The sequence below is a fragment of the Durio zibethinus genome, chromosome 24, assembly GCF_047325235.1.
Source record: "Durio zibethinus cultivar Kanyao isolate XHJ-2024 chromosome 24, ASM4732523v1, whole genome shotgun sequence".
NCBI classification, from domain to species: domain Eukaryota; kingdom Viridiplantae; phylum Streptophyta; class Magnoliopsida; order Malvales; family Malvaceae; genus Durio; species Durio zibethinus.
This window is the reverse complement of record NC_143185.1, coordinates 14159582-14184217: the sequence shown is the minus strand read 5'-3', so window position 1 is coordinate 14184217 and position 24636 is coordinate 14159582. Positions and strand designations below refer to the sequence as shown.

Here is a 24636-nt window from a genome sequence, read left to right as displayed (position 1 = left end):
CAAATCGTGAAAAAAAATCATGTGGCCTTTTATTGTCAAACAATCTTAAATTCAAATGGATGAAGAAAATATATACAAATATCTATATTCAAAACATAATGAAAAGCAAGAATTCATATTCAAAACTTGTGTACCAAAACTATATATATATAAAAGATTACCCATACAAATGAAATAATATACATACAAAAATGTTTACTTGGATAAAAATGTATATGCAAATATATGAATACAACACATAGTGAAACAAAATTTCATATTGAAAACTATGTACAAAACTAAAAAAGGTAAAGATACTCCAAACAAATGAAATAATGTACATATAAAGATATTTACATGGATATGATGTATATGTAAATACATGTATGTAATGTATAGTAAAAATAAGAATTCATATTCAAACTCAGAATAAAACTGAAAAAGCAAAAATTTTTCCAAACAAATGAAATAATGTACATACAAAAATATTTACATGGCTAAAAATGTATATGCAAATACATGTATATAATGCATAGTAACAACAAGAATTTATATTCACAACTATGTACAAAACTGAAAAGGCAAAAATTTTTCCAAACAAATGAAATAATATACATACAAAAATATTTACATTGATAAAAATGTATTATGCAAATACATATATGCAAATTCATATTCACAACTATGTACAAAATTGAAAAGTAAAAAAAAAAAATTTACTCTCTTATTTACAATTAGGCATTCACATTTTTTTATATATGAAAAGGTGAAATGAAATATTGCATTAATGAATAAACAACAAAAATATATGTACAAATGCATGTATGTAATGGATATGATCCTAGATTGTACAACAACAAGATAATATATTTCAAAATCTCACATATTTTCTTTCATTTTTTTGTTTTTTTAAAAATATAAAACAATTATAAAAACATTTTTATTTTTATACAAGTTCAAAATTATCTTGACAAAACATAATATAAACAAATATAAGGTGAATGGTAAAACATGTCCCTTCATGTGTCCTATTTTAGGGTTTCTATACAAAGGAAAATGGTAAGATTCTAACTTAGGTTTGGATCCTTAGAGTTTTTACACATACTGGGTTTAAAGACTTGACAATCTAAAGGCTCATAAATTGTTTCTTATATCATCATTTATTGTAGACTAGTAAGGCACTCCAATTCTCACTCATCATTATAAGCTCAAATAGAAAATGTTCAATTTGAGTGGGAGTTTCTGTTAGCTCACATGGAGGTTATCATCTCACGATAGAGTAAGTACTTACTCCCTTCAATAAAGGACAAAACTTGAGTCTAAAGCTTATGCATAGATACATGTATAGTGTCTATAAAGGGACATGCCAATCCAAATAATCAAATAAGTTTATACATATGAAAAATTAAAATCTACAAAATAAATAAATAAATTAGTACACATAAAAAATCATAAGCTGCAAAATAAACAAAAAGGTTAGTGCACATGAAAAATTATAAAGAATTACAAAATAAAACCATCAAAGCAAGGCTTAAGATAACACATAACTAATTAATGGCTTGACTTTTTAGGATCCCCAACGAAGTCACCAAACTATCATAACATTCAAGTATGAGAACTTACTCATTAGACAAAAATTTGGAGTCACCACCAATATATATATATATATATTATTTAGGTTTGATTGATCACCTATGTGAATCTATTCTTTTTAAAGTTATCCTAATTGTAAACTAAGGGTTCTTAAAAAGAATAAGTTCTAGTCTACATCAACAAAACTAATTTTAGAAGTCGGTTACATGCAAGGAAGATTTTAACATCCCATTACGCCAAAAATTGATACCAAATTAATCACTTGTTATCTTGTTTAAGCGTTAATCAAAGATAGTTTTTATCTCTTTTTTATTTATTTACAAAATATTAATTACAAAGAATGATACAAGCATATTTACAAGTTTCTAATCATTAAATAATATATTTATACTTTTCTAAAAAAATATAATTCAATGTTTATTTACATTAATTAAATAAATTAATAAGCAAAAAAAACTAAATAAAAAATATATAATGTATAAATAAATATAGAAATAAACAAATAAGTAAAATAAACTAGCAAAACAAAATTATCTCATAAAAAAATTGTTATCACAAATATTACCCCAAACCATATTAAACAAAAAATAATATAACACCATAAAAGAAAGTATACTTTACCAATACTCTTGGACAACCTACAATAAAGCCTAGTGGAAAATTTTTTTTCTTGCTTGACTTTGTTTACTTTAATATTATGTACATGGCTCTCTCTCTCTCTCTCTCTCTCTCTCTCTCTCTCTCTCTCTCTTTTTGCTTGGTGATTCTTTTTCTTCTTTTGACTAAGAACTTTTTCCTCAAATTTCATAACCTTTTGTTACTTCATCTTTTACTTTTTGATTATTTGATTGTTGGTAATTTCTAACTGAGAATTGAACTTTTTACAATTAGAAAAATTATATTGTCAACTGAATCTATCAAGATGTTATCAAAAAAAAAAAATTTCCTTGTAAAAAATTGATTCTAAAAAATTACCAAAATCAAACTCAATCTTTAAATTTTAGATCTAAATAAAATTAAAATCTTTTTAAAAAATCACAATTTATGTTATTATTTTTACCAAATAAAAAAAAACTTTTAGGCCTTTAAATTTGGATGAAAAAAAAAGCTTTTAATACTCATTAATACAATTCGAGACCCATTAATATAAAAAAGATTCAGATAGAATAGGGTGTCTTGTTTCCAAGGTACATGTCTTTTTTTCTTTGCTCTTCTTTTTTTTGAAACATTTGACTTCAATTATAGCATTCTACCTTTTTGAATTCTATCTTTTTTTTTTTTTTTGACTTTTTGCCTTGGATTTTCATCTCTAAGGTACATGTCTTTTTTTCTTTACTCTTTTTTTTAAACATTTGACTTTAACTTTAACATTCTATTTTCTTGAATTCTATCTTTTTTTTTTACTTGGGATTCACTTTTTGCCTAAAATTTTCATCTCCGAGGTGCAAGTCTTCCTTTTTTTACTTTCTTTTGTTTTTTGGGGAAACATTTGACTTCAACATTCCACATTCTTGAATTTTATCTTCTTTTTTTTACTTAGAATTCTAACTGAAACTTTATTCACTTTTTGTCCCAAACTTTCATATCTAAAATGCATATATTTCTTTCTTTGCTTTTTTTTTTTTTTTGAAAACATTTGACTTCAACATTTTACATTCTAGAATTCTATCTTCTTTTTTTTACTTGGGATTCTAACTAAAGTTTTATTCACTTTTTACCCCAGATTTCCATATCTGAAGTGCATATTAGATGCTTTTAATAGCAAACACTTTTATTGAAGTTAGGTTCTTAAGGATATTCTTATTTTGCCCCTCAATGTAAAAGATGATTATTGGCTGAGGTTTATTTTGGAATGAAAAATTTAATAGGCTCAAATGGGTAGTAAGTAGATAATTTTTTTATATATGAAGGATAGAGAAACACGGTCGTTCATTATTTCAAAAACGATCACGTAGTTAGAAGAGCAAATTATTTAAAAAATGAGATGAAAAGTTTCTTTTTGTTTTTGTTTTTTTCTTTATTTTTATGTTATAACCATCAATCATTTTTACATAACCAATGCCTCTTCTTGTTTTTCACTCAAGGTTCCTATGACAATGAAAATCAATTTATATGGAAAGTTTCAACTTTTTTCGCATAGTTCAAAAGAAACTCCTTTTAGTTCCAAATTGTTTGACATTTTTTGGTAAAATGAAGGGTAAAGGTGTTAAGGCATGAAACAAATTGTTTTAGGTAAAAAAATTTTGCTTTTCTTAGCAAATATGGCTTAAGACGTGAAAGAAATGTTACTTAAAAGAGAAAGTTTAGGTATTTTTTATGTCTATGGTTATCGAAAAAGTTTGGATGGTTCAATCATATTGGTAAATTTTTGACACACATTAAATTACCAATTAAAAATTTGAAAGAATATCTTGCCTGGTTTTCAAATTTTAAAATGAATTTTCAAAATTAGCTTATTTTGTTCATTGCCTAAGAAAATATTATTATCTTAATATATCAAATGATGACAAGGTGCGCAAGTTAAAGTTCATGCCCATTAAAGGATAATGACTGGTGAGTGAAATTATTTAAAAGGATTGAAACATAGGGGCAATCAAGGAAAAGTGTAAAGGTATTAGATGAGTTTAATTTTTAATAGTAATCACCAATTACTTTAAGATTCTCACCATTTAAAAAACGTATATTTCCTTTTGAAAAGGCTTATTTTTTTCCAAAAAATTATGATAATATTGAAAATTGCTTATATGAGACTTTATTTTCAGACAATTGCAAATCAATTTTTTTTTAATTTATATCACACAAAATTTTAAAAAAATATTTACAAATAAAATCTAATCAATCAATATGTTATCATTTAAAAAAATACAAAAAATTAAAAGCCATTTTTTTTTAAGAAACAATGATTTACTTTCAAAAATTGGTACAAAGCTAGAAAGGCCAAAGATTGTATGTGATCATCAACCATGTTTTTCATGTCCACAATGTTATCTTTCATCTTGGGCTTTTTCATTTCAAGATGCTCAATCCTCTCCTATATTCAACCTTTTGATGCTCTTACCAAACTCATATGAAAAAAAGGTAATTTGAAAAAAAAACTGGCCTTCATCAAACTTTCTTCCACATGATTTTTCTTGGAAGAGCTTTAGGACCCCTTTTTTTTTCACCCATAAGGAGCACTTTTTATTCATTGAATGATGTGATGTTATGAGAATACATGAATGGCATGATGTTTTCATGATGAATTTGCGAATGTATATACAAAAAAGATAAAGACATACCTAACTGAAATGCAATGCATGCACCATTAAAGTTTGATGAGAATTATATTTTTTTCACATATGTTCATCAAGTAACAGGACATATTTATATGAAATGAAATGTATATATAATATGAGTACAATGGGAATCATATTATTTTTTAAGTGTATGCGCTTAATGTAATGACCTAGTATATGAGTGACGAAACACATTTATACGAAATGCATTATATGCGCAATAGAAATCATGTAAATGTCTATGCATGGAATACAATGTCCTATTTTACGTGAGATGGTGTGCTTGCATGAAATGCTATTTGTATAATGCACATTTTATATAGAATCATATCATTCATGAATCTACATGTATAAATTACAATGGCATACTACATGAGTAACGAAAGGCATATATATGATTGATGAAACATACTTATATGGGATGAACTAACATATTTTACGCATGTGATATAATGCATGTACAATGCAAATCCAATGAACTTGACACTAATATTTGGGTATGAGATGAAGTGCATGTACTACTTTTTTTATTTTTAGGTGCGAAACATGATGGAAATAACCATAAAAAGGATTAAATGAACTACAAAAAATAAAATTCAAAATCACAACTCTTTTTTTTTTGCAAATTCCTACAAACGCAAATCTTGAATAAACACTAAACCAATAAAATAATATGCCCCGAGAAAATTTATTGGTTGTGTCTTTTTATTTCAAGTTTCGTTGCCAAGACATTTTTGCAAGGCCCACCAAATAGTTTGATCAGTTTTAAAACTTCTCTTTTTATTTCTATTTTTAAATCTGGGAATATAAAACAAAAGGAACACATAAAAACTTGATTCTAAATTTAAAAGAAAATTTTGGTTAGAGCAAAAGGGATAAAATCTCTCTTTTTTTCATGTTTTTGCTTTTTATTTGTCTAACAAAAAAATTAAGAAAATCTTTTTCTATTTACTTCTTTTATTTTTTTAGAAATTTTTTTTTATTTTTTTACAAGAAAAATAATAATAATAGTAATAATTCAAGAAAATATTTCCTATAGAAAAACAAGCACATAAGATTACCAATACTGAAGAAAAAAAAGAAATAATAAAAAACCCTCTTTTTTTGAAAATTTTATTTTGGTATTTTCGTTTATTAGAAAATTCTAAAAAAAATCCTTTTTTTTTCTTTTAGAAAATATTTTTAGAAGATGCAAATTTTAAATAAGCACTAGTTAAATCAAACTATATGTCAATTTATTAAAAACATATTGTCTTGTATTTCTCCTTTTTTCTCCTCTTTATTTTACATTATTTTAGTCTTATTTACACTATTCATACATCTAAATATAAATTGTATTGGAATGTTTCTCTTAAACTCTAATTTGGGTAATTTCTACAATAAGGGTTGGCATGACTCTACCTAGAGCTTGTCCCTTAAGGCTCACTACATGGTGAGTAAGGATTTATACATCTAAAAGGTTCTCAAATTATTCCTTACTGACATCTACATAGGACTAGTAAGGTATCTTAATCCTCACCCATTATAGGCTATAAACGAAAAAGGCTCAATTTGAGTAGGAGTATTTCACTTGCAATTACAGAGGTTATTACCTTGTGAGAGCATAAGTACTTTACTTTCTTCTAAAAAGGATAGAGCCCAAGTATAGAGCTCTAGCATTATATGAAATGTGTCATCCTTTATATAAGAGAAAATAACATCACAATCTATATCTTACATGCCTCACAATTTATTGAGAATAATATATAAAATAGATAATGAACAAATTCAAATGAAATCCATGTAAATTTTTTGTTACTATTGTTATTTAAAAAAATCAAAATCAAAATCAAAATAAAAAAATTAAAGTTAACTACTAATTAAAACCATTAAATCAAAATTAAGGATAACACATAATTAATTCTTAGCTTGACTCTCTAAAAAATGATATTCCTAGTGGAATCAACGAACTATTATAACGGTTTTGATAGGTTTGCTAGATGAATTTGAAAACAAAAAAAAAAAAAGTCATTACCAATCTTTTTTGGTTAGGAGTGATTAACCATCTATTAAAACTTACATTTTTAATAAAATTTTAAAATTAATTAAAATTTTTTAAAAAAGATAATTTTTTGGTTTGCGAAAAAGTTTGGGTTTGGGAGTTGATTACGTGTGAAGAAGGATTAGCGTCCCTACAGTGCCTATTAAAAATACTACCAATTAATTATGTGTTACCTTTCACTTTTGACAAAAAAGATCTCAATTTTAGTATTTAAAATTAATTTTTTGAAAAATTTTTATTATAGGAAAAAATCATATTTTTATTTTTAATTTTTTTATCTTGGTTGGAAAAAAATAAATAATAACCTTGTTTATTGAAAAATTTTTGAAAATATTTCAATACTTTGACAATATTAAAAGGAATTTTCTCACCCAAGGATTTTTTAAGAATCGCTACTCGAAATTCTCAAAAATTTCATCATCAATGGGTTATACTTATTTTCAATATTTATATTTATAATGCATCTAATAAAGTATGATACCTATGATTTATAAAAAAAAAAATATTTCTTATTTTATTTATTAAAAAAATGAGAAATCATTATAAAAAATTATACTAAATGTTTCAGTACATTAGCGGTATTTTAAATAATTTTTTTATGAAAATTTTTTAAAGAATCACTACTCAAACTTCTTTAGGATCTCATCCTTAGAGCTTGTGTTTACTTTTTACTTTTTTTTAATAATTATTAATATTTAAAAGTTATGTAATAATATAATTATCTATAAATAAATTTATTTCCTAATAAATGCATATTCTTATAAACATTTTATGTTTTTATTTCTTTTAAAAAATAAAAAATAAAGAAAAATAAAAATTTTTGTATTAACAAAAGTTTCTAATTATTCCAATACTTTGGCTATGCTTTTAGAAGTCTTTTCTTACTTAGAGATTTATCAGGAATCACTATTCGAACTTCCTGGTGTTCCATCATCGTAAATATTTTTATTTTTATTTTTATTTTTATTATTTTGTTATTATTATTATTTTTTATATTAACAAAAGAAATTTTCACTCAACGATAAAATTAAACACTAATAATAAAATTTTAAGAATATGTGTTTTCATAAGCATTATTAATTATTTTTAAGCATGCATATTTTATAAAAATATTATGGATATGAGTAATGTAAATATTTTAAGAAAAAGCCCAAAAAGTATAAAAATTATGCATACAAAACTTTGATGCTGAAGCCTAAAAGTATTTAAGCAATGGAGTCCAGATTTATAGCCCAAAATGAGCCTATGTGGATTGGGCCTCTTCTGGGTCACAGATCGAATTAGAAATGTTGGAGTGTGAGGGTTTGTCTTTGGGCCAGGTCAATAGATGGGTTGGGCTTGACTTGTCTAGTTCTTTTTTTTTTTTTGTATAAAAGCCAAATATATATATATTTAACATTTCTAACTTTTTCTTAAAAAAAAAAAACTAAATCTTCATTTTTTTCAAAAAAAAAACAACAACCTCTCCCTTAACCTAGTTTTTGATAGCTTTGTTCCTGCGCCGTTGCCCACTCCATTGTTGGCTACCACTGACCGGTGTCTACTGGTTCTCAAATTTCACCACGAACCTTCTCTCTTCTCGTCATTTTCTCATTTTTAGCCTTTGTTATCTATAAATCTCCTTAAATCCTCCTAGATCTGAAGTTAGAATCTTGACTTCAAAATAAAAAATACCCCATTTCATCGATTCTACCTCCTTTGCCCCATGCTATATTGTTTTTCTAGTCTTAAACTTCCTACTCACCAAAGGTCTTGGCTTGAAACCTTCCCCATATTAACAAATCTAACTTTCAAAATTTTTTTTTTATATATTTGATTTTTTTTCCTCTTTTTTTTCTTATATACTTTTACAATGCCACTACTTGTTGCTCTAGTAAAATTATGACTCAATTTTCTTTATTGTTAATAGATTGTTAGGATTTTTTTTTTTTAGGTTCGGCTATAACCGAATTTTGTGGTTAGTTTAGCTTTTGTGTTTTTTTGGTTTTTGTTTCTGTAGGAGATTTGGTGTTGGGTTATGGCTCACATTGTCGAATGGTGATCACAGTGTGGCACAGGTAGGTACTGGGGCTATTGGGCAAGGACTGGTGTTTGAGTTTAAGGGAGTTTGGGGATGCTAGGAGTGGCATTGGGCTAGTAATGGAGATGGATGAAAGGGCTGGGTGTATGGCTATCCTGGGGTAGGTGTTGCAGCTTTTGTGAAGGATCGAGGTTGGGTTGGGATGGCAAGACTATTTTGGGAAAGAGAAACCATGCTGGGGTTAGTGTTGGTGCTCGTTTCTAGGATGGTGTTGAAGGATTATGTTAGGGCTTTAATAGTGGTCGAATGGGGTCTTCTATTGGTGAGGCAGAGTAAGTGTCAGTGCCTAGGTGTTGGTGCCTGGAGGTTATTATATGGGTGTTGGTGCTTGAGGGTTGTCTTGCTAGATGGTTTCGTTGAATAAGGTTTGAGATGTACAAGGGTCAGTTTTAGGGGTGGTGAAGGCTAGTACTTGAATTGATGTTTGTTCCGGTGATAGTGGGTGCTACAGTAGGGGTTTAGACTGGGCTCAAACAAGGGTTTTTTTTTTTTCTTTTGTTAGGTGTATGGTGAACTGGGATGGTGTTGAGCTCTAGTGAAAGGTTCCAAGAGAAGGAAATGATCCTGGATTTGAAAAAAATTTTGTTGTTCCTTCTGTGTGATGGTCAAGTGCTCATCTTTTTATCAGTGAATTTTTTACTATGACTTACAAGTTGGTTATAGGTCTGATTTGCAAAATGGTGAAGCTTGTTACCTTTTTGAGAATTTTTGGCTTGTTATGGTAGCTTGCTCCCCAGTGTACAATGGTTGTCGGCCACTTCTTCATGTTTTTATTTTATTTTTTATTTTCTTACACTTTTTTGTCATTTTTAATTAATTTAATTAATTTCAAATAAATAAAAATAAATTTGAGATTTGAAAATTAATTTGGGTCAAAAATTAGAGCTTAATACCTAAAAAATTGATTTGGGTTTCTATTAGGCCTTCAAGCCTAAGTGATTGAATTTTGATCCGAAATTGAACTGAATTAGACTTAAGGATTCAAAAAAAGGTCAGTTCTAGGGTTGGTGAAGGCTAGTGCTTGAGCTGATGTTCGTTCTAGTGATAGTGGATGCTATAGTAAGGGTTCGGACTAGGCTTGGGCAAGGGTTTTTTTTTTTTTCTTTTGTTGGGTGTATGGTGAACTGGGATGGTGTTGAGCATCAAAGAAAGGTTCCAAGAGAGGGAAGGGATCTTGGAACTTAGAAAAAATTTTGTTGTTCCCTCCATGTGATGGTTGAGTGCTCCCCTTTTATAAGTGAATTTTTTGTTGTGACTTGCAAGCTAGTTGTAGGTCTGATTTGTAGGATAATGTAGCTTGCTACCTTTTTAAGAAATTTTGGCTTGTTATGGCAGCTTGCTCCCCATGGTACAATGGTTGCCGGCCACTTTTTCATGTTTTTTGTTTTTTGTTTTTGTTTTCTTGCACCTTTTTGTCATTTTGTCATTTTTAATTAATTTAATTGATTTCAAATAAATAAAAAAAAATTAAGATTTGAAAATTAATTTGGGCCAAAAATTGGAGCTTAAGGCATGAAAAATTGATTTGGGTTTCTATTGTGCCTTCAAGCCTAAGTGATTGAATTTTGATCCAATATTGAATTGAATTAGACTTTAGGATTCAAACTTTAAATTGAACTAGAATTTGATTCATATAAAATAATTCAAAAGCAATTAAGCTAAGGTAAATTCAAAATATATTAATTAAATTATTGTGCTCAAATTATTTCATATTAAATTATTTGAATTGAACATAAAAATCAAACAAAAGTTGAATCTATTTGGACAAAATTAAGTGTTTACAATATTATTTTATAATTTTTATAATTTTTTAAGAATAATATTTAAGAAACTAAAAATTAAATTTAAAAATAATTTTTTCTTCCATTTATCAAAAATTAAAGGATAAAAACTATAAAAAGCCCTTGAACTATAATTAAAAAAAAATCTAAACTCTTTTCTTTTTTATTGCAATCAATCAATCCTCTAACATGTAATTGCATCTAATTAAACTTCCATTTGTATGAAAAAGTTAACATTATTATTTTTTTACCACTTAAGCTAAAATTTTATGTGACATCAATAAAATAGAGAAAAGTTTACATGTGATATAATTAATATATGTAAAAATTAAATAAAATAAAATTTTCTTCTTTTTATTGATTTATATTTCTGTTTCTCTTTTTAAAATCCTTCTATGAATTTAATTGACTGTAATTCGAAGATTATTTAATTAAATTTTATTACGTAATTAGATTTCATCCATTTAAAAATTTAATTAAATTAAAAATTAAAAATTAAAAATTTAATTAATAGAAATAAAATAATAAAAATTTAAATAATTTTTGAATTATAGTTAAAAAACATTTTTAACTTTTAGCTAAGATTATACCTTAACCAATGAATTTAAAAAACTAATATGGTTGTGGATTCGTTTCTCTAACTATATTATTTATAATAGAATAATAAATAAGAGGATGTGTTGGGTTGGGCTCAACTTTACTAAAAAGAAACTTAGACACATTGAATACTCCTCTGATTCATACATTACACAATTAAAATTATTTTAAAGTTCATCTTTCAAGAAAAGAAATATTTTTTTTGTGATGGCCACACTGACAAAACTTAATGTGAACTTTAAACAATTTCTCAATTAAATAAAAAAATTTTTCTTCAGACCAATAAAAATTCCCCACCTAGTGAGATGTTAATTTAAATGTTTATGAATAGCAAGCATGTAAAAAATTGATTAATCTTTGAATCAACTGCTATAATATCAAAATTACAAATATAAAAAATTTATGTTAGATATTATGGCTAACATTTCCTTATTCAACTTTAAATTTTGTTTTAAAAAAACGATATTTATGGTTTGACAATTAATGAAAGGTATTTCCCTTGATCAAATTGAAAAAAGTGTTGTTTTACTAATAACTCATACGTTGATGGAACGTATAAACAAATGCCATTAGAGAATGAATGAAAAATTGGTCCTCTCTTTGCTTATATGTTGACACTTTCTATCTATCTAGAAAGTGCATAAAAGAAAATTGGACAAGAGAGAGAAAAAAAAACGATAAAACACCATTTCTAAATTAAAAAAAAAAAAAACAAAATTATAGTTAAGGTATGATTTCTCATTAATTAAGAAATTGTGAAAATCATTTTGTTTTAATAACTTAAGCATTAAGATTATGCAAAACTAAGATTTATTACGTGAGACCAAGAAATTTCTCTCTAAGATTTTGAAATGAAAGATATGATTGAGGCATCCTATGTAATGGAAATTGAAATATTCTATGATATATCACAAAGATTGTTAGGATTGTCTCAGAAAACATTTATCAATAAAATTCTAGAGGGATTTAAAATGAAAAAGTTCTAAACAAGTGTTGTTTCAATTCAAAAATGAGATAAATTGGGCCTTATGCATTGCCCTAAGAATGAATTGGAATACAAACAAATGGAACAAATTTCTTATGCATATATTATTAGAAGCTTGATATATGCCCAAACTTGTACTAGAATAGATATTAGTTTTAGTGTCAGAATGTTAGGCAGGTATCAAAATAATCTAGGATTTAGATCTTTGGAGGGCTGTAAAGAAAGTATTAAGATACTTGTAAAGAACAAAAGATCATATGCTCACTTATAGAAGGTTCGATCATCTTGAGGTGATAAAATATGCAAATTTAGATTTTATTAGGTGTATAAATACAAAAAAAATCTACATTTAGCTATTTGTTTTTTTTAGTCGGTAGAGTGATCTCATGGAAAAGTGTAAAGTAGTTTGTCATTGTTGCATCCACTATGAAAGCTAAGTTTGTGGCATGCTTTGAGGTCGCTGTTCATGGTTTATGGCTACGAAAACTTTATTTTAGGACTTGAAATTGTTGACAATATTGTCAGGCCACTGAAAATTTATTGTGATGATGTAACAACAGTCTTCTTTTCTAAAAACAAGTATTCAAAAGGTACAAAACTCATGGAATTGAAATGCTTTGCCATTAAAGAAAAAGTCCAAAAATAAAGAGTATCAATTAAACACTTTAGCACCAATCTTATGATTGCGGATCCGTTAACTAAAGGTTCGTTGCCAAAGGCATTTAATGAACATGTCAAAAGAATGGGCATTATTGAAAACTATTATTGACATTATGGTAAAATTTTATGTTCTTTATGAATTTGATACTTTGAGCTCTCTTTTAAGTATTGTTTTTGACATATTAATGCATCATGTTCTATTATGTTAGTATATGTATATGATTAAATTATGTGAATATGAACAAGATTTGTCTTTAACGAAGACATTATTAGAACATTAGGGCATCACTCATTAAATGTCATATCGAATATAGAACTACTAATGTGATACATATAAGGAACAATGTCAAGCTAATAACATACAACTACTATGATTCTTATTAATTTTTACTCTATGATGATTTATTATGTAATCAATTAAAGAAAAGATTTAACTTATATTGTGCACATTATATTTTGTTATTAAATCATAAAGTTGAATAACTCCATGTAAGTTAAGTGAGAAAATGTTAGATATTATGGCTAACGTTTTGTTATCCAACTTTAAGTTTTTCATAAACCCGTGCGATGCATGGAAATATATCCATATATTAATAAATCTTTTATGCATATAAATTTTTTAAATGATAATATAAGTTATGAAGTTTATGAAAAACTCATAACTTATATAATCATTTTTACTTAAATTTATATATTTTGATATGATAAAATAAATTAATTACATATTGAATATACTTATACAATTATCATCAATTTATAAGCAAACTCAAACTATAATTTATTAAATCCAAATAATCCCTAAACAAAAGACAATAATATTTTTTATTTCAAGAGATTAAAAATTTCAATTTCGCATACAAACTTTTTTCATAGGAGATTCTTCCATAAGTTGTTGAAGTGAAGATGAATATTTTTTGCTACCTTTGAAGTAGGTGTCATTTTACTTGATAAACCAATAGATTTCATAGATGAAAGTACAGAGATAGATAAAAAAATAATTTATAATTTGACAACAGTTGAGTTATAATCTAGACTATATAACTTTATAACAAAAATAATCATTATAATCATTACAAATCTAGACTATTTGTAGATACCTCTTCTAATAATTTTTTTACATTCAAGCTTAAGATCAAAATCATACACTTTATTCACTGTAAGTTTGATATTACTTATCTCAAAATTATACTTGGTTACCTTTGTCTCGAGTACACAAATTTTACTTTTGAGATATTCAAGTATTTCTTGATTTTTATAATCTCCATTTTCCTAAATCATAAGTATTAATATATCATTCAATTAATTTGAATATTAAATAATATTAAAATAATTTTTAACTTAATAAGATATTTCATGAAGATTGTCAATATCTCTATTAATTAAATTCTTAGCTTCTATATTAAATTGTACAAACATAGTCCTTCCAGAATTATCATATGCCTTAATATTCAACTTGTACCTATAAAAAAATGTAAAATTCTATAATTATAAATATAATATAATAATTTAAAATACTTTTATTATCATTATGGAATAATAATTTTTTTATGTATCAAATATAAAAAAATATAAATACTAATTACCTTGGAGTTGGATTAGGGACATCAACATTGTAGGAATAACATTGAAATTTTCCATCAATTTTAGATAGTTTCTTGTACATCTTCATGACATATAGTACCAACAAAAAATGGTATCAACTTTTATAATAGTGACTCTACTGGTAAAAGATTTTCCCTATATATACCTAATCATCGTTAAATCAATCATCAACAAAAAATATTTAAAAAATGAAGCTAATATCATAGTTAAAGAAATATAAAATATAAATTTAAAAAGAGAATAGCCTTTGAGTAGCACACACCAATAAATAATGCAAATTAAAAATTAGAGAGAAAATTAAAATAGATTTGAGTAGTGATAAAAAAAAATAAAATTAGTAAAAAGTGGTTAAATATGTATTATGCTTAACCTAGAGTTGTTCATACAAAATATGTGTTGTCAGTTAATTAATAAGATAATTTTAAATTATGCAAGTTAATATTGAAATAATAAAAATTATGATTGAATCATGGTCTAACAATGACAAGTTTATTGATATTGTAATATTTTATTCTGACATTAACATTTAAAGATTCTTCAATTTAAACAATAAAATAAAATAAATTTATTATATTTAATAATGGAAATAAAATAAAATAAATTTTAATTAAATCAATGTACATTAATATCTAGATTTTAAAATTATAAAACATTACAAATAAAATCAAATAAAATCCAAGTGCATTAATATTTTATCAAATGAAATCAAACGTGCATTAATATTTTACCAAATGAAATCATATTTAATGAAATATAAATCTATCAATCAAATATAAATTAATGAAATAACCAAATGAAATCATATTTAATGAAATATAAATCTATCAATCAAATATAAATTAATAAAATACTTTATTTCATTAATTTAATTATGTAGAATTAAGTTGATATATTTACTTTCTATATTTACACATAAAATACATCAATTATTGGATACTATATTTAATCAAATATAAATGTATGAAATAATTGATTGAAGAATCAATTATTTTATAATTATAATTGTAGTATTTATTAATTTATAAATTATATATTGATTGATTTAATTTGTCAAATTAAGAAAATTTTAAAATTTTAATACTTTTAATATGAATTGAATTGAGAGTAATTTAAGGTTACTAATAAAAATATAAATATAATCAATTTAGTAATTGATTTAATTTGTCAAATTAAGAAAAATTTTAAATTTTAATATTTTTAATATGAATTGAATTGAGAGTGATTTAATGTTAATAATAAAAATATAAATATAATCAATTTCGTTTTTTAAATTATTTTAAAATTAAAAACGTATTAAATAGAGTAAAATACATTTATTAGATGTTATATGATGATTTTTAAAACCATTCACATATTAACATTTTAAGTCATCCACATAGGATTTTTTCGATTTTTACTAAAAGCTTTGACTTTTATATATTTGTATAAGATGACTTATGTTTTGTTATCCAACTTTAAATTTTGCTTTAATTAAATGATATTTATGATTTGATAATTAATGAAAGTTAATTCTTTTGGTCAAATTGAAATTAGTATTATTTTACTAATAACTTATACGTTATTAGAACATATGAATAAATGAAAAATTACTTCTGCTTATATATTAATGCTTTTTATCCATCAAGAAAACTTGTAAAAAATAAAGGTCAAAAGAGAGAGAAAAATAAAATTTTAAAATATCATTTAAGAAAAAAATTATAAATCAAGATATGATTTTTCATTAATTAAAAAATTGTTAAAAATTATTTTATTATAAGACTTTGGATATTAAAATTATGCAAAATTAAAATTTAATTTATATAATAAAAAAATTAACAATTTATGCATATAATAGCTCATGAATAAAAATAAGGATGTAAGGAACAGATTAAGAATAATCAAATAATAATAAAGTACTTAAAAAGACCAAAAAAAAACAAAAGCATTATTAAAACATCACTGAATGGACGCTACGAGTCTAGCAACTACTAAAGCGAAAGAGTCGTAAAGTAGCAGCATGTAAGATGCCTAATGGAACCTGAAGCCATGCCCTGTCTGTCGGAACCCTTCACAATCGGAGACTATGTATTAAAATCAAAGTTAGGAGAAAGTTCTGTTTCCACTGTTTGGAAAGCAGAGAGCCAATCGAGTGGAGAAGTAGTGGCAGTGAAGCAAGTTTTCCTTCCCAGGCTCAACAAACACCTCGCCAACTGTTTAGATTGCGAGCTTAATTTTCTCTCCTCTGTCAATCACCCCAACATCATCCGCCTTCTCCTCGTTTTACAGGTTTGTTAGTATCTTTGGTTTTCTCTCTCTCTCTCTCTCTTTTGGATTGCAACAGTTGGTTGGTTATGATTTTCAGGTGTTTTCTGGAATACCCATTTGATATATCTCTTGAATTGGACAGTTTGATGGATTAACAGATTTAATTTCTCTGTGTTAACTTGCAAATTTGGTTGTTTAATTTCATGCCTGCGTTTGTTCTTTCACATTTGTAGCAATTTCTGGGGATTGGGGAATTTAATAGTCAATATTCAATCATTTAAGTCTCGAATATTAATGATAATTTGCATTTAGATGAAACTGAAGAAACATGCTGCTACTTTCTCCGGTCCTCTAAAGCTTAAATGTTAAAGTCAAGTACCAAGTGCTGATGGTTTAGAATTTGTTGCTTATTTCTTATCTGTTTTGCTACTCTAATCTCTACAAAAGAAGCAGCTGGTTTTCTTTGATTTTCAGTCTGAAAGTTGTTTGTTCCTGGTCCTTGAGTTCTGTGCTGGAGGAAATCTAGCCTCTTACATTCGGCATCATGGAAGAGTTCAAGAGCAATTAGCCAGGAGATTCATGCAGCAACTTGGTAGCAACTCTTTTTTGATCTAGGTGATAGGCTGATGGCAAGGCTTCTTCATTTAAGATTATATTTGAGTGGTGTCGTTTGTTTCCTTATTGCAGGAGCTGGTTTGGAAGTTTTACAGTCCCACCATATCATTCACAGAGACCTGAAACCAGAGGTATGAAAAGCAATATCTTTGGCATGGTTGTTATATTTTGCATTTGTAACCTTACATAGAAGTTTTCTAGGATGCACCCTGTTTTGCAAGCAACATCTTTTACCATCTTGTGATCACATGATACAATTTCTTTCTTGGTGCAACCTTTATCTCCCAGTGTGCCTGGTTAACCAACTGCAAGGTAGTGAGAGCCTCCTTCTTTGCCCTAATGTGGCACCCTGTGGCTGGTTACTGACAAAGTAAAGAACAATTAAGCTAATGTATTATTAATTCCCATGATGTTATGATGTAAACGTATGCAATTTGTCAGGTTAACCTCATAATAAGTGACCTTAATTCGGTGCCACATAGACTTTGAGGTTAAAAGAGAATAGATATCTTGGAATAATCACAACTCCATAGAATACTAGAACTACTGTATCTTGTTTAAAATTGCAGCATTAAGTTTTTGTAATTGATCAAGAAATGCAACTCACAGTTAACTGCAACTACGTTTGGCATGTGACATATGATTTTAAAGTTATCAGATCAGTAATTCCTTTAATTCAGTTAACCATGGTGCTTTCATTGGAGTAGAACATTCTACTTTCGGGCTCCAAGGATGATGCCATGCTGAAGATAGCTGATTTTGGTCTTTCAAGGTATATTTCATTTTAAGGGAGCTAATGGGTTGGTGTAAGACCAGATAGTATTTTAGGTTCAGAACTTGTTCAGAAAAAATTGAGGAGAATGTGTTTGGAAATCCATAAAATTTTCCCCAAATTGTTATGGAAGGTTTAATGGAATTTTTATTACTTTTCTTTCTTCATTTTCCTTTTTAATTGCTTCCCCACTCTTTTGTCAAAAGCAGAAGTGTAGATCCAGGCAATTATGCTCTGACAGTATGTGGGACCCCATTGTATATGGCACCAGAAGTTCTACAATTTCAAAGATACGATGAGAAGGTAATGGCACCTTTTCTTCTTCTTTACTGAACTCTTTTTCCTCTCTGTCTCTCGCATTCTCTCTTTTTCAAATTTGTATTTGTTTCTTCATTTAAATAAGAACATACTAAAATTTAGGGCTTAGCCATAGGTTGACATGTGGAGTCTTGGTGCAATTCTTTTTGAGCTTCTTCATGGTCACCCACCTTTCCGCGGTAGGACTAATGTTCAGGTAGGAGATTTGACCTAACAAAGTCATTGACTTGCTTTAATGTTGCCTAAAATTTCTGTTGATCTCAGCTGCTGCAGCATATCAACTCATCTACATGCCTTCCATTTTCTAAGCTCATTCGTCCACAATTAGATCCGGACTGTATCGACATATGTTCAAGACTTCTTTCTGTAAATCCAGGTCTAGCATTACTATTAACTTCATACATATTGATTTAGGTCCTGACCCCTGGGTTTTTTTTTTTTTCCTCTTAAAATTTCTTGGTTGAGTTGTAACTCTGCATGGTTGCAGTTCACCGCCTGTCCTTTCAAGAATTTTATCAGCATAGATTTTTGAGAAAAAAAGGAATGGGGAAATAAAATCAACTACCGTACTTGAGAGTTTGAAATACAATTCATCCCAAGATAAAAACTGATAAGTATAGCATATTCAGAAGAGAAAGTGACAAACATAGCATATTCAGAAGCTTTAAGTCAAGCTCACTCGACATCATCCTTGGCTTGGAGCTTCAGGTAAAGTCTTCTTTGCTTCTCTCACAATGAAAGAAGTCTTGCATTGAGAATTTTCTCAGGTGTTTCCCTGCTGCATTTGGTCCTAATTTCAACAAAGATAAAGTTTTTTTTCATTGCATCTTTTGGTAGTTATTTCATCATTTCAAATGGTGGGACTCCATTCAAATCATTGAACTATTGAGATTAGGATTCCATTTTCAGCATTTCCATTAGGCCAGATTAAGAGTTAGTATTCTGTTTCCAATGAATACTTCCTCGTTAATTTTATGGGTCATTGTTGGATATGCTCATAGATTATTACAGTATCCCGGAACTGGAAATGAAAATATGTAAAACAGTCTCATATTGTAAACCATGTTAGTGATGTTGCATTTTTTATAGACAGCAAAAATAGATCTTGTATAATCATCATGTAGGAACCTGTTTTATCCATCCCTCTTGAACGGCATTAAAATGCTTTCTGATATGGTATTAGCATGTGTAATAGTTTTGTTCTTGATACTCTATTTTGAATTATTAGACATCATATTGAAGTTGAACCCATCCTGTGCATTACAGAAAAAGAACAAATCTTCTTTCCATATTGCAGTCACAATGTTATGACCAGCTTGAAGTCAGTTTTGGAAGAGGCATGAATCTCCTAGAATACTAAAACTTGTTTACTAGGGATTTAAAGGGATATGTTAGTGAAAAAAAATTTCCCCCACTCTTTCTATCAGTTAGAGACCTGCTGGATGTGATCTTGGCTATGAGATTTCTTAAATGAGGTCCATGGGATGGCAATCACCATAGTACCTCGAAAGCACAATGGCGGTTAAAGCAAACTGAAGGTTATGTCAGCACTGCAGCAGTAAATTGCAACCATCACAAGTTTGGTTGGGGAGCCAAAACAGAGGGCCTTTTTCACTCTACACAGCAGCGTTTTGGGGTGCCATAAGGCACTGCTAAACTGATCTTAATATCTAGACATCTATGACAGGCTTACACCCTACTTTTTAGTTGAGTTCAGTCAAGCTTTTTTCATTTGTATGTTGGTGAGTTTTGAAAATTTCACCATCATTATCTCAGGCTTGATCCTTTAATTCTTTTGAGAGACTTCATTTAAGAATTTCTACACTGGACTAGCTAGCAGCTATTTCTGAAGTAGTAGCGCATGACATTTTGAGGGGTAGCTATTTCTGTTTCTTTTGTTCTTACTTTTCATGGTTTTCTTATATATAAATCTGTTATCGTACCTAAGGCTATAACCCAATATTACCAATAATAATTTGCAACCAACATCGTTTTGGATGGTTCTTGTGCCGACAATGTGGGATTCCCTTCTTTGGAATCAGGTTTAAGAGATGGAGGGTTAATTTTGATTGTGTATTTGTTCTATTGTACCAAAAAGGAAGTAAAAAAAGGTTGAAGCTTTTTCTTTGGTCGTCTTTCCAATTCTTAAATTCTATATATGCAGCCGTATTGGTCTTGACATTGAATGAGCTTTGCCTTGAAACTCACTGGTTAGCACATGTTTTGGACATGCATTAATTGACTTGCCTTTCCCAGTTAGCCCCTCAGGCTGTAATGCAAAGAAGGTTTGGGGGGGCATCTATGTCAGCAGAACTTTGGGCAAAGTCAAGTCTTCTTGAGCAAAGCAACTCAAGCCACGCTCTACAACGTTTATGAGGAGGTTGGAAGTTAATGAGAAAGCAGGTGGAGCACGTCACAGCAGTTTCTAACAAAAATGTTGTCTCCTGTCTTTGCACTTATTGGTTTTAGTTGAACCTATGCTTCGGTCTTGAAAGAACTTAATTAATTCATCGAAAGTATTTAACAACCTAGTAAACATTCTATTCACTAGCAATCTAATTCTAATAAAATTGTAAAGTAACTAAATTATTATACCCATAAACATTCAATTCATCTAATAATTTAACTGACATCCAACATTTGATATCATACATTGAATTATATCTATCTAACACAAATAAAAATTTAAGTAATAATAATTAAAAAATCTAACATTCTAACTTATCATTCAAGCAATTATTAATATAAAAATATTTTCTTATTTAAGATTTGAAATATTTGCACATCTCAAGTGTATAATTTGTTTGCCTTTTGACCTTATTTAAATGCATCAAAAATAATCTTCACACCTTTTATCTTCTTTTTTATTTAACCTTTTTTTTTTATGATTTACGAACCATCAAAGGAAGCAAATGTTTTTTTTTTCTTCATTTTCCTGTGTCGCTCTTCTTTTGTTTTCTTCTTTGGTTTATGTTATGATTCTTCAGGTTTCATTGGCAATCCAACGGTTAAAAGAGAGTTATATGGGGGAAATTTTTATTGTTCTCTTGTAGCGGTAGTTTGTTAATGATTGTAACCCGGTACACAAAAGAACGTTGAATTTGGTCAATTCTACAAATACGGAGTGCACTTGGGTCTATATATGTTTAGTTGAAAAGGAGTTGGATATGCTTGGTGGTGTATAAGAAAAAGTTGGAAAAAAAAATTGATGATGGTGGCACTTTGGTATATTCAAGATGAACCAGCACTCCTTCCATAAATAGTATAGTGATGATGCTTGGGGATCAATAACTGATATATCCATTCCTCCAACTGCTTTAGTTTCCTTCATGTAAGGCAACAATCATCTTACTGAAATTGCTGCTGTAGTAATTGTACGTAAGGATTGCTTCATGTATTTTCTTTTCCTTCCAGTATAAATTCAAAATGAATTCGTGTTTTGTAACTTTTTCTGAAGACATGGGTGGAAGTTATTTTGTCAATGGAATTAAGTATAAAACCAAGAACTTATTTACTTGAATCAAATCAGACTCTAAACGAGAATCAAGATAGAGTTAGAAAGTTTATTCTTATTCAAGTAGTAGAGAATGAGGGAAGGGTTACTTGAGTTTGAAGTTTGAACTTTGCTTTCTACTTCAGTAAAAGCAACGTTAAATAAATCCATGCCTTGGAACTACTAAAATGAAAAAGCAGCAGCATGTAATGGGAACCTGCATCTATGTCTTGTCTGTCTGAACCTGTGACTATCGGTGATTATGTATTAAAACCAAAGCTTGGAGAAAGTTCCATTTCCACAGTGTGGAAAGCAGAGAGCAAATCGAGCTGAGAGATAGTCGGAGTGAAGCAAGTTTTCCTTTCTCGATATCCAAGCACAACGAACACCTCGGCAACTAGGCTTTGGATTGTGAATTCAGTTTCCAGTCCACTTTCAATCACCCCAATCACTCTGCTTCTCCAGGTTTTTCGGGTTTCTTCATAGATTTGATTTTTCTCGTGTTTTATTGATTGGCAGTTGGTTGGTCATGTTTTTAAAGGTGGTTTCTTCATAGCCTGGACTTGACTGTTAGATGGGTTAGCGGTATATTTGTAAGTTGGTATATTTATATTTATTTATTTCGTAATTAGTACATATAAATATAAAAATTATTATATTATAATTTATGTTTATACCTCAGATACGAAACATTTTTTTAATCTTACTACAATCCAATTAAAAATTATATTATTATATTATAATTTTTTTTAGCTACCAGACAAAGGTCAAGTCACTAAAGCTTTCGAAATGCCAACAATGACTATTCTTATGCAACAACTCTCTCTCGTAAGGGAAAAGAACTACAACGTAGCATTAAGAGAATCAAGGATTCCCACGTTGAAGGAACTGAAACGCAGCTAAGGATGCAGGAACAACGTCAAATAGGAAAGTCATCTCTTATAGGGATTCACTGCTTGGGGCTTCCTATGGAGGTTATGAGCAACTTTTCTTCCCTCGGGAAGAAGAAAGCATGAAAATAAACAAAAATTACCGCTATTTTCGTTACGCTGTTTTTTAGCAGTTACACATCGTTTTGATCGTGATTAAATTTTTTATGTTATTGTCGTTATCTCATTTTTTTCGTTCACACTTAACTGGTCAACACAAATTATAATAATAAAAAAATATATTTCAGATTTCAACAGTAAACATTTAAGATTCTCCATAATTAAAATAAAATAAGAAGACTGCAAAAATAAAAATAAAGAAAAAAATCTCTGTCTAGTGCCCATAATTTAATCTCGTTCTCTCTTTTTTCAGATTCAAAATTTATTTAAAAAATCTTAGATACTATCGATCATTTAATCGGTAGTTATTCAAATTCAAATTAGCTTCAAATCATTCATCAATAATCAAAATAAAAAAAAAAGTAAAAAAAAATTAAGTTACTTGTTTGTTTGTGAAATTTTAATAGAATAATGCTGATATTTATATTTGTGATAATTTAATCTGTTGAGAGAGATGAGGGTATATGAGAAAGAGAGATCAAGAAAACATAGAAAGTTTGGTTAAGTTTATTTATTGATGCCATCAAAAAATGAAGAACAGTTAAGAATTTGGGGTTGAAAGAGAAGGGGCGGTTTCTTAATTTCTGAGATAGGGTAAAGGGTGAGGGTGGGACGTGAGGTTGGGTGGGGTGGGCTGTTTGGGGTTTAGGGTGGGGTGGGGTGAGATTCGGTGGGGTGGGGTGCATTGGAGGATAGGGTGGAGGGGTGGGGTGAGATTGGGTGAGGTTGGGTGCATTGGAAGGTAGGATGAGGTGTGTGTTTTTTATTTAATTTTATAATTAATTTTATTAAAATCTACATTTAAAATTTTATAATTTTTAAATTTTTTTTGATAAAATTTAGTTAGAGGATTAAGATTTTATAATTGAAAAAATTAAGAATTTAATAATTTAATATGAAATACATAGGAATTTTAGATGAAAAATTTTAATAAATTTTTTTGTATAAGGTAGATGAAAAATAATTAAAATTAAATATTATATTTTGATTTTGTTATTTATTAATTTATAATTTTATATTTGAAATTTAATCATTTTTTTGTTGTTTTGATATTTATATTACTGTCAATTCTTTTGCTATTAAATTAATTCTTATTAATTTATTTATATTTTTTTGTAATTATTAAATATTTTATTTATTATATAATATATTGAAAGTAAATTGTAATCAAAATTTTTTTACATCAATTAGTATATCAAAAAGATTAAATTACTTAATAAATTTAACATTTCACGATCTATTACTTTTAAGATTAAAACTAAAAATTAAAAAATTTAATGTAGATTCAATTTTTAATGATAAAATAAGTAACATTAATATTTCTAAATATAAGTTTATTTTGTTTTTATACAAAATAATAAATATGCCACCACGTGAAGAGTTCCCAAGCAAAGGAGTAGAAGGCGCACTAAGTGATGATATAGGTTGACATTTTTGAACACTCGTGCCAAATATCAAAGGAAATGTTTTATGCAAACTTTGTGTTAAAGTTGTAAAAGGAAGAATAACACGTTTCAAGGAACACATTACTCATAAAACTGACAATATTGCA

At 27.8% G+C, this 24636-nt stretch overlaps 1 protein-coding gene across 4 annotated transcripts; it reads left to right on the top strand.

The window, feature by feature from the left end:
• The first annotated feature begins 16511 nt into the window (after window positions 1-16511).
• Window positions 16512-20538, top strand: LOC111316895 (protein kinase family protein). 4 transcript variants are annotated; one of them, XM_089753803.1, is made up of 9 exons: window positions 16514-16858; window positions 17312-17429; window positions 17525-17583; window positions 18160-18224; window positions 18434-18527; window positions 18658-18738; window positions 18807-18918; window positions 19030-19250; window positions 19970-20538. In XM_089753803.1, the coding sequence occupies exons 1-8, from the start codon at window positions 16604-16606 to the stop codon at window positions 19095-19097; spliced, it is 852 nt and encodes a 283-aa protein (XP_089609929.1). In that variant the 5' UTR covers window positions 16514-16603; the 3' UTR covers window positions 19098-19250; window positions 19970-20538. The 4 variants fall into 4 exon arrangements, with proteins under 4 accessions (XP_089609930.1, XP_089609929.1, XP_089609928.1 ...); XM_089753802.1 differs by having other exon boundaries at window positions 19840-20538; XM_089753801.1 differs by having other exon boundaries at window positions 19809-20538.
• Window positions 20539-24636: the final 4098 nt, after the last annotated feature.

What these genes read in the sequence shown, in the direction of transcription:
- LOC111316895 (XM_089753803.1), top strand. Translation starts at nt 16,604, where the DNA reads ATGGAACCTGAAGCCATGCCCTGTCTGTCGGAACCCTTCACAATCGGA. An exon ending in GCCTTCTCCTCGTTTTACAG is followed by an intron (nt 16,859 to 17,311) that starts GTTTGTTAGTAT and finishes TTTGATTTTCAG; the next exon opens with TCTGAAAGTTGTTTGTTCCT. An exon ending in GCGGTAGGACTAATGTTCAG is followed by an intron (nt 18,739 to 18,806) that starts GTAGGAGATTTG and finishes TGTTGATCTCAG; the next exon opens with CTGCTGCAGCATATCAACTC.